The 10,623-nt window shown below is 58.3% G+C and overlaps 1 protein-coding gene across 1 annotated transcript; it reads left to right on the forward strand.

Annotated features, from left to right (window-relative positions):
* Positions 1–460: 460 nt before the first annotated feature.
* On the forward strand, positions 461–10,234 carry NES (nestin). The gene is made up of 5 exons (XM_070608551.1): positions 461–602; positions 857–2,185; positions 3,293–3,417; positions 5,202–5,275; positions 5,540–10,234. The coding sequence occupies exons 2-5, from the start codon at positions 1,232–1,234 to the stop codon at positions 9,772–9,774; spliced, it is 5,388 nt and encodes a 1,795-aa protein (XP_070464652.1). The 5' UTR covers positions 461–602; positions 857–1,231; the 3' UTR covers positions 9,775–10,234.
* Positions 10,235–10,623: the final 389 nt, after the last annotated feature.

The following is a 10,623-nucleotide window of genomic DNA, read 5'->3' on the forward strand; positions in this document are numbered from 1 at the left end:
CCACCAGACTGTGCGTGCCCATCACTGTTGCCCTCACCTCACCAAGCTCTGAGCTCCTCCGGGGCTGGGACAGAGTGCTGACACATAGTAGGTGCTCAATTCACACTTAGAGAGCTAAATTGGATTTACATGAGCAGAAATTCCTTCCCCAAGGAGCCCCTTGGCCTCGTTATCCCTGACTCTCTCAGTCTGGCCCGGCCTCCCCTTCACTCTACATACCCCAAATGTTGCCTGTTCGTCACTACCCAACTGAAGGACCACCCCCCACCCCCAACCAGGCTTCCCAACTACTCCCACCCTCAGTGAGCTCTTCTCTTCATGAACTGTAGAACCTTCAAACGATGTTTTGAACATTCAATCAGATAATGCAAGTAAAATGTGAGAACGTCATCTGACGCATCACAAAGGCTCAATAACTTGGGGCTGGTCGTGATGAAGCAAACAGCAGCCTCTTCTTTCTGCTTCCTCTTACTGTCTAGGTCTGTAAGCCACCAGGGGGCGCCCTCTGACCAAAAATTCTTGATACCGAAGGCAGGATGGGGCGCACTTCCCTGAGAAGTGGGTGAGGCCCTCCACTACTAAAGTGGGTGTGTGAACCTCAGGTAGGAAGAGCTGTAGGAAGGATGGAGGGGAATGGTGGGGAAAACATCCTTTCACCTGATCTCTCCGTTTTCTGATGGAGACAGGCAATGGGGGGAGGGGAGAGGGGCGGGGTGGGGGAGCGGCATGTTCGTGTCTTCCAATATGATGTATTTGTTCTTGTTTTCGGGGCAGTGCCGCTAAGCTTTTCTTCTAGTATTTCAGGAAGGTGAGTATTTGCTATTTACAAAAATCATGGCCACATCTACCTTTTCAGCAATCCGTGAGACGTCCATCGTTGCTCCCATCTTACGGATGAAGAAACTGAGTCTTAGAGGAATTCAGTGAGCGATTCCTCTCTTGGGTGTGCTGAGTGACTCAAACTTGCACCCCCTCCCAGGTCTGAATCCGCCGGCGCCCAGTCCACAGGCTCAGCTCTGTGCATAACCTGCTTTTATCAGGGGTTGTGACCCTCACGGCGTCCTCCCTCAGAAAGCCACCTCCATCACATCGGATTCTCCACGCTTGGCTTCTCCTTTGGTTCCACTCGCCAGCACACCGTGGCGCAGGGACAGAGGCTGCCGCCGTTTCTCTGAACTCTAAGGGGTTAAGGCCTGGGTCCCGCCCCTTTTCCCGCCAGGCTGGCGGGAGTATGAATAGCGTCGCTCCCACTCCAGACTCTCAGTCGCTCGGGCTGCGCCTCGCCCCGCCCCGTCATTGTCCCAATCGGTCTCCTTTTCTTTTTCGTCCTAAAAGCTTTGAGAGCCGCTGGCTTGTCCCAGTGCCCCGCGTCTCTCCACCTTCGGTGGGTCAGACGAGCAGGATGGAGGGCTGCCTGGGGGAGGAATCTTTTCAGATGTGGGAGCTTAATCGGCGCCTGGAGGCCTACTTGGCCCGGGTCAAGGCGCTCGAGGAGCAGAATGAGCTGCTCAGCGCGGAGCTCGGGGGTCTCCGGGCACAGTCCGGCGACACCTCCTGGCGGGCCCGTGCCGACGACGAGCTGGCAGCCCTGCGGGCCCTCGTCGACCAGCGCTGGCGGGAGAAGCACGCGGCCGAGGTGGCGCGCGACAACCTGGTGGAAGAGGTGGAGGGCGTGGCCGGCCGATGCCAGCAGCAGCGGCTGGCCCGGGAGCGGATGGCGGAGGAGGTGGCCCGCAGCCGGCGCGCGGTCGAGGCCGAGAAGTGCGCCCAGGCCTGGCTGAGCAACCAGGCGGCGGAGCTGGAGCGCGAGCTGGAGGCTCTGCGTGTGGCGCACGAGGAGGAGCGGGCCGGCCTGCATGCGCAGGCCGCCTGTGCCCCCCGCTGCCCCGCGCCGCCCCGCGGGCCCCCAGCGCCGGCCCCTGAGGTGGAGGAGCTGGCGCGGCGGCTGGGCGAGGCGTGGCGCGGGGCAGTGCGCGGCTACCAGGAGCGCGTGGCCCAAATGGAGACGTCGCTGGGCCAGGCCCGTGAGCGGCTGGGCCGTGCGGTGCAGGGCGCTCGCGAGGGTCGTCTGGAGCTGCAGCAGCTCCAGGCCGAGCGCGGTGGCCTCCACGAGCGCAGGGCCGCGCTGGAGCAGAGGTTGGAGGGGCGCTGGCAGGAGCGTCTGCGGGCCACTGAGAAGTTCCAGGTGAGGAGGTCGGAGGGCCTGGGCAGACAAGGCCTGGGGAAGTCCCTATGGGGCTTGGAGACCTTCTTGGGAAGTGAATGGGAAGTGGGGGGTGGGGATGGCTGTCGAGTCAGGGGCCAGTTCTCAGAAAACCCATACCTGGTGCCAGAGGCCCTAAACTGTCTAGGCTCCGTCTAGGGTAGGGTGGGAATGGTGGAGGTTCAGAGCCCTCTCAAAGCACACCCCTGGAAGGGCAGGCGGGCCCAACACCATTGCAGCAGCCTCCTCCCTTTCTGGATGGCACCTTTTCCCTGTGATGGCACCTGGGCCCCTCCCTAGGCTCTGCTCTCACACAGGAGATGCCCAGGACTTTCCCTCTTTGAGGTGAGTCTGATGGTCTGCCCGCTCAGCTCAGCCTCTCCAAGTTCCTAACAGGCCTCCTCCCCCAGACAGGAGGGGGTGAGGGGCCCTGGATTAGTGGCTACCAGCCCTTCTTTCATGGTATGGCTTCTCAGCTCCCCGAGCACATTCCAGACGCCTGGGACAGCTGCTCCCCCTCTCACTGTGCAGAAGTGACCAGCAGCTGAGAAAACAGCCTCCTGCCTGGGCCAGACAGAGGTCTCACCATGGCTGCCCCCCCACCCCGCCTCTCAGAAGAGAAAGATTCCAGAACATGTGGGAAGTGGAGGGGGTGGGGGCCTGGTGTGAGGAGCAAGAGGCAGCGATCCGGACCGGGACTGTTTGGTTTCCAGTCCTTCAAGATCCAAGCCTCTTGATTAATCGTTTTTCCTTCTGCTTCCACTTTTTCCCCCTCCTTCTCTCTGTAACCCATCTCCTCACCTCCCCTTTCCTGTGGGAGCTGAATTCTGAGCAGCATGTGCTACCATTTAATCAGCATCCTCAGAAGAGGAGCCAGGCCGTGGGAGAGGGCTGAGGGGCCACTGTTCTTCTCTGGGAGGCTCCAGAGGGGGCTCTCTGGGCAGGGAGGGAGGTCGGGGAGGCAGGAATCTGCTCTACCCAGAGTCAGTCAGGGAGCAGAAGATGCTGCTGCAGCAGCCAAGGGAGATGCAGGTTAGATAGCAGGAAGGACCCCGCCCCTTCCCTCACCGCCTCTGGCTTGCTCTGCAGCTGGCCGTGGAGGCTCTGGAGCAGGAGAAACAGGGCCTGCAGAGCCAGATCGCCCAGGTCCTGGAAGGTCGGCAGCAGTTGGCACACCTCAAGATGTCCCTCAGCCTGGAGGTGGCCACATACAGGTATGGGTTGAACCCTACCCCCAGGCACACAGATGCACACTTACATGTTGGGGTAGAGACTCCTCAGCTGAAGGGGCCCAGAGCCACAGGTGGAAGCAGCTCTGCCACCACTAGGTTCTGTGACTGTAGGCTGATCCCTTCCACACCAGGACATTTCCCCCCTGAGCCCCTGCTGCTCCCCCATGGGCTCAGGACCAGAGAAGCATCCCATACCCAGGAAATCCCCCAAAGAGAGGTGACATTGCTGAGTGGGAGGGCCTCAGGAGAGTGGGCTGGACACGTGTGGGACATCTGCATCCATGCCAAGGGCCTGAAAAGCCTAGTCTCTGTGTGTGTGTGCTGACACCGAGGGCATGATGCCCTTGAGAAGCCTCAGAAAAGAGGAATTGCAGATGTGGGTTGGTGGCACGGACTTGCACTGACAAGTCTCCTTGTCTGGAGAATGGGAGATGGTCTGGGTGACGTCCAGACCCCTGAACATCATGGACCCTGACTCCTCTCAAACCCTAGTGCCCTCGGCCCCGCCCAGCCCTTCTGCCAACCGAATTGTCTGTTGAGTCAGGAGAGGCTGAGACCGAGGAGGTGCTGCTTCTCTGGCTCTGTGGCCTTGCGCAAACTCATAGCCTCTTCCCGGAAACTGGCCTGGTTGGCTGAGGATCCAGTGACAGAGCCTGAGGAAGGGGCTTTGCCAGTGTGAAGGGCTGTGTACCCCAAATCCACAGGGTGGGGGCCAGAGGCGGACAGGCTATGAGGACAGTGCCTGTAGAATCCACAGGCAAACAAAGGCAGGGGCCGTGGGACAGGTTCAGGGTGGGAGAGGAGGCAGGGCCCAGAGAGGGAAGGTCAGTGGGGATCCAGGGGTGAGGACGAGAGTACCTCTACCTTCACGGAGCACAGAGCTCAGAAGGCATGACCCTGCACTGGGAAGGACACAGGTGCGACCACAGAAAATACTAACCAGACTCCGAGAGCATGCAGAGGAACAGAGTAGATGTTCAGCATAACGTGTTGAATTGATTGGCCCTCCCCTCCCCTATTGGTCCCCTCCTCTTCAGTCCCCATGGGGAACTGGGGCAGGAGCATGGACACAAAGACCTCCATTGCCCTGAGAGGCTGGGGATCCAGAGTACTTAGAGATCCCAAGATGAAGGCCTTGACCCCCAGTCAAACCACCAAGGGGAAGGGGCTGGGCAGGCTCAACCGCTGGTTTTTGAGGCGTGAAAAGGATTTGGAGAGAGGGAGCTGAATTCATTTGCTTTTGTCTGTGACCAGCTCTGGGGGCCCCAGGAGAGGAGGAGGGAGCCTATCCCATGGGAACGGCCTGAGAATTCCCACTTCCCCTGGGAAGCCCCCCACTCAGACCCTCCAGATGGCTGCGTGGACAAAGGCAGCAATTAGCATGAGAATTGGCCCCCCACACGGAGGATGAGGTCACTGGGCTGGGAGGTGGGGAGAAGGAGACTAGTCTAAGCCTACGTGGGTGTGTGTACACTGTCTCGACTGTGTGGGAATCTGCTTGTGTATTTGTGAGTCCAGCTGTGTGTTCCAAATAAGTGCGTGATGCTGTGTGACCAAGTGTGTGATATCTGTGGGTATGTGACCAAGTAATGTCATGTGCACAGCCAAGCGTAACCCTGCGTGTGGCTTTTGTGTGATGGTGGTGAACGTGAGGAAGACGCCTGCTGTGCCAGGACATGCAAGCGCAGCTGTGGGTTTTTGCCGGCTAGCTTACCCACTGGCCTCTGGGCGGAGGGCTTACCCAGCTTTTCCTCCCTCATCCCCAGGACCCTTCTAGAGGCTGAGAACTCCCGGCTGCAGACACCCAGCAGTGGTTCCAAAGCTGCCCTCAGCTTGCAGGGTAAGAGGAGGGGCCAGGCCCCTGCCCCCTCAAACTCTATTCTTCTTTGCTCTTCATATCCCAGGGTGATTTCTTTTCTGAGAGGCACCAATCTAAATCTTGACTCCTTGGCCCCAACAGCAGCGGGTGCACTGTCAGCCCAGCCAGAGGGAGGTGGGGACAGGGCCCATGGGCACTCTTGCCAGAAATGGTCACTGCTCTGTGGCTTCCCGCTCTGCCCTGCCAGCACCTTCTGACACTGTCTCTTCCCCTCTGGCTTTCCAGACCCGAAGCTGGAGCTACATTTCCCTGGGACCCCAGAGGGCCGGCGCCTGGGACCTTTGCTTTCTGTCCTGAGCCCAACTCCCCTCTCCTCATCCTTGCCTGATACTCTCGAGACACCTGTGCCAAACTTTCTGAAGAGACAGGAATTCCTCCAGGCCCGTACCCCCACCTTGGCCAGCACCCCCATCCCACCCACACCTCAGCCTCTCCGCTCTGCTACAGATGCAGAGGTCAGAGTTCAGGATGCCCCTCTCTCCCTGCTCCAGCCAAAGGTTGAGAGGCAACAGGTTCCAGAGGCCATGTGGGCTGAAGCCAAGGTGGCTATCCCTGCCAGTGTCCTGCCAGGACCAGAGGAGCCTGGGGGCAAGCTGCAAGAGGCCGGTACAGGCCAGTCCCCTGAGGATCATGCCTCCTTGGCCCCACCCCTCAGCCCTGACCACCCCAGTTTAGAGGCCAAAGATGCAGAACCCAGTGGATCTAGAGTGTCCAGCAGGTTCCAGGAGGAAGGTGAAGGGCAAGTCTTGGGGCTGGCAGAGAAAGAAACAGCCGTAGAAGTCAAAGGGGTGAGCAGCTTGCAGCAGGAAACACAGCAAGAAGAAGGGGATCTGGACATGAAGGAAATCCAGGACTCCCAGGGTCCTTTGGAAAAAGAAACTCTGAAGGCTCTGGAAGAGGAGATTCAAGAGCCACTGATGTCTCTGGGAAAACAAAGCCATGAGACACTGAGCTCTCTCGAGAAAGAGAATCAAGAGTCTCTGAGGTCTTTAGAAGAAGAGAACTTAGAAACACTAAAAAGTCCAGAAAAGGAGAATCAAGAGCTATTGAAATCTTTAAAAGGAAAGGACATGGAGGTAGTGAGACCTCTGGAAAAAGAGACTGTAGAACTACTTAAGCCTATAGGAAAAGACCCACAGACATTGCAATCTCTAGAAAAGGAGAATCAAGAACTAATGACATCTCTTGAAGATAATCTAGAGACATTTTCATATCCAGGAGAGGAAAATCAAGAATTAGTGAGGTCTCTAGAAGAGGAGAACTTTGAGTCATTGAGAGCTCTAGAAAGGGAGAATCAAGAGCCACTGACATCTCAAGAAATAGAGAACCAAGAGACATCAAGACCTCTAGCAAAAGAGAATCAAGAGCTACCGAGGTCTCTAGAAGAAGAGGATCAGGAGACATCAAGACCTCTAGAAAAAGAGCATCCTGAGTCCCTGAAGTCTTTAGAAGATGAGAATCAAGAGACCTTGAGGGCTCCAGAAAAAGAGGACCAGGAGTCCCTGAGGTCTCTAGAAGATAAGAATCATGAGACCTTGAGACTGCTAGAAAAGGAGAACCAGGAGCCATTGAAGTCGCTAGAAGATGAGAACCAGGAGATAATGAGACCTTTAGAAAAAGAGAACCAAGAGCCACTGAGGTCTCTAGAAGAAGACCAAGAGACAATGAGACCTCTAGAAAAAGAGAACCAGGAGCCACTGAGGTCTCTAGAAGAAGAAGACCAAGAGACAATGAGAACTCTAGAAAAAGAGAACCAGGAGCCACTGAGGTCTCTAGAAGAAGACCAAGAGACAATGAGACCTCTAGAAAAAGAGAACCAGGAGCCACTGAGGTCTCCAGAAGAAGACGACCAAGAGACAATGAGACCTCTAGAAAAAGAGAATCAGATGACATTGGGACCTCTAGAAAAGGTGGAACCAGAGCCACTGAAGTTTCTTGGAAAAGACCAGGAGATATTGAGACCTCTTGAAAAAGAGAATCAAGAGTTATTAAGGTCCCTAAAAGAAGAGAGTGTAGAGGCAATGAGATCTTTAGAAACAGAGAATCTAGAACCACTAAAGTCTACAGGAGAAGATCTGGAAATATTGAAATCTCTAGAAACCCAAGAGCCACTCTGGTCTCTAGAAGAAATGAATCAGGGGACAATGAAACCACCAGAAAAGGAAATTCAAGAACCACTAGTGTCTGTGGAAGAGAATCAAGAGACATTGAGACCCCTAGAAAAGGAGAATCAAGAATCACTGAGATCTCTAGGAGAAAGGAACCTGGAGAATTTGAGATCTCCAGAAGAGGTAGACAAGGAAAGTCAAAGGTACTTGGAAGAGGAAGAGAACGTGGACAAGGGGGAGAATCAAGAGTCCCCGAGGCCTCTGGAAGAGGAGGGACAGGAGCTGCCGCTGTCTGCGGATCGGCAGAGGAGGGAAGATATGGTGGTGGGGGACCAAGAATTGGATCAGGAAATGCCCCCTGGGAGGGCTGGAATGGACAGCGAGGGTGAGGCAGAGCTCGACCCGAGGGCACAGGATGGCTTGGCTGGGGAGGAGGAGTCTGTAGAGGAGGGGGAGCCGCAGCTGACTGCCGCAGGGGAGGGGTGCCCAGGGAGCCCTGAGCCCAAAGAGCACAGGATCCCAGCTGAGGGAGCCAGCGGGGAGGGAGGTGCTAAGGGCCTCCAAGACCCCGAAGGGCATCCGGAGCAGGTGGGGGCCCCAGGCCTCGGAGCTCCCTGGGGAATGTCAGAGGTGATAGAAGCAGTGTTGAAAGAGGAGGAGGAGGCCCCGAGGGATGGCCAAGCCTCCCCTGAGGTCACCTCAGGGTTAGAGACAGCTGTGGGTGTGGGCGAGGCTGCTATGGAAACTGAGCAGGGGCCTGGGCAGGAGGCCCTAGAGCTGGAGGACCCAGGCCTCCTGGCTAGAGAGGAGGTGATGGAGCCACTCCTGGGCGAGGAAGGTTTGGAGGCAAAGAGGGTACAGGGCTTGGAAGGGCCTGGAAAGGACCTAGAGGAGGCAGCTGCCCTGGAGCCAGAGCTCTCCACACTGCCTGGGAAGAGCAGAGACCCCCCGGAGCCTCCCAGGGGCTGGGAGGAGTCAGAGCCTGAGGCCCCCTGGGGAGCAGAGCAGGTGTTCCCTGCTGAGAACATGTGCCATGATGGAAGTGATACCCCTCAACCCAGGCCCCTGGGGTCAGAGGAAGCAGTGGAGGATGCAAAACCAGTCCTGGGGACCCCCAGCCCAAGGCCTGTTGAGCCCCGGTCACCCACCCCAATCCATGAAGATGCCCCTGGGCCCCAGCCCCTGGCTGAGGGGAGCCAGGAGGCTGGCTGGGAGCTGGAGGGCAAGGCTGAGGCCCTGGAGAAGGTGGAGAGTGAGCAGGAGGAGTTGGGTTCTGGGGGGATCCCTGAGGGCCTCCAGGAGGAGGGGGAGGAGAGCAGAGAAGAGAGTGAGGCTGATGAGCTGGGGGAGACTCTTCCCGACTCCACTCCCTTGGGCCTCTACCTCAGGTCCCCTGCTTCCCCCAAGTGGGACCTGGCTGGGGAGCAGAGGCCCTCCCCTCAAGGGGAGACCAGAAAGGAAGGCTGGGATCCTGTGGTCCTGGCCTCTGAGGGCCTCAGGCCCCACCCCTACCCCTCAGAGGAGAGGGAGGGAGATGAGGAGGAGGAATGCGGCCGGGACTCTGACTTGTCAGAGGAATTTGAGGATCTGGGGACCGAGGCTTCTCTCCTTCCTGGGGTCCCTGGGGAGGCAGCAGAACCTCTGGGCCAGGTACCCCAGCTGCTTCTAGAGCCTGCAGCCTGGGATCGGGATGGGGAGTCTGATGGGTTTGCAGACGAGGAAGAGAGTGGGGAGGAGGGAGAGGAAGAAGATGAAGAGGAAGAGGAGGGGAGGGAGCCAGGGGCTGGGCGGTGGGGCCCGGGGTCCTCTGTTGGCAGCCTCCCTGCCCTGAGTGGCCCTCAGACAGGAAAGCTCCCAGAGTCTGAGACCATGGATGTCACCGTGCCCTGGGATGATGGCTTGAGGGGTGTGGTGGGTGATGCCCCCGTGACTGCCTTGGGGACTGTGTCCCAGGACAGCACTGAGCCCTCAGGCTCAGAAGAGGAGTCTAACCCTGCTCCCTTGGAGAGGGAGGACCAAGTCCCTGGCCCTCTGGAGACCCTCAGTGGGGAGGAGGACACAGGCCCGGGGGTAGGGGACACGCTTGGTGTCAATGGCCAGGGCCCCAGCTTGAAGGAAGAGTTGGAGCATGTGAATGGGGGGGTGGTGAACGGACTGGAGCAGTCTGAGGGAGTAGAGCAGGGGAAACTGGGGGCCCCCGAGGGGGACAGAGGGAGCCCCCTGGAGGGGGCGGAGGAGGGTGCCCTGAAGACCACTTGGGCAGGGGCTCCGCTTCAGCTGGGCCCCGGCCAGTTCCTGAAGTTCAGTCAGAGGGAAGGAGATGGAGATTCCTGGTCCTCGGGGGAGGACTAGAGAAAGAGCTCCTCTTCCTGCACTGAGGATGGGGGGGGCGGGGGAGATGTCCCTAAGGACCCTCCCTTCTCACCCTAACTTGTGTTCTCTTGACCCGTGGTTTCTGTCCGAGAGGCCTAGCTGGCCAAGGTGAAATGGGGTGTGGCAGAGGGACCTGTTCCAAGTATGGAGGCTCCAGGAGTAAAAAACATCCTGCCCGCACTGCCCCGTCAGGCTCAAGCCAGCTGAATCCCTGTGGATGAGGCTCCCTTTCCTGCACCTGCTTCCCTCCCCATCTCATCAGCTCCTCCCAGGGGAGAGGGCTCGCCAGCCCTGCCCCTCCTCACTGCACCCTCATGGGGTGTCTGGCCACCGGGGGAGGGGGAAGAGTGTTCCTATGTCCTGACCCCCCTATTCCTGCCATGCTGTGGCCCTGCCTGGCTCACCCCTGCCTCAATAAAGTAAAGCCTCTGCCTACAAATTCTGGACTCTTCTTTTCCCAGTTCAGGGGGCACCTCAGGGCCGGGGGAGGAGCAGAAGAGACAGTGGAGAGTTGGGGGGAGATGGGGACAGGAAGCCTGAGATGCTCGTATTGGGGAGGGGCTGCCTTCTGAGGAGAGGAGGACCTGGAAGTCCTCACAGGGGAGACAAGACAGACTAAGGCTGCAGGCAGCAGTGGTGGGGACCCGGGGAGGGCTGCGGGGTGCTGCTTTGCTGGGGGGGCCAGTCCAGGTGACCTCAGCGCCTGCGGAAGCCAGGCCCATCATCATCTCTGCCCACAACGCTGATTACAGGGACTAGGCCTTGGGGCCACCCCCACCCTTGCATGTCCTCCCCACTGGCCCCTCAGTGCCGCCAGCATAATAAGCC

This window comes from Equus przewalskii, unplaced genomic scaffold (genome assembly GCF_037783145.1).
Source record: "Equus przewalskii isolate Varuska unplaced genomic scaffold, EquPr2 ChrUn-9, whole genome shotgun sequence".
Lineage (NCBI taxonomy): Eukaryota > Metazoa > Chordata > Mammalia > Perissodactyla > Equidae > Equus > Equus przewalskii.

Coding starts and splice junctions, on each gene's coding strand:
- NES (XM_070608551.1), top strand. CDS start 1,232: ATGAATAGCGTCGCTCCCACTCCAGACTCTCAGTCGCTCGGGCTGCGC. Junction 2,186..3,292: donor GGGCCACTGAGAAGTTCCAG/GTGAGGAGGTCG, acceptor CTTGCTCTGCAG/CTGGCCGTGGAGGCTCTGGA. Junction 3,418..5,201: donor CTGGAGGTGGCCACATACAG/GTATGGGTTGAA, acceptor CCTCATCCCCAG/GACCCTTCTAGAGGCTGAGA.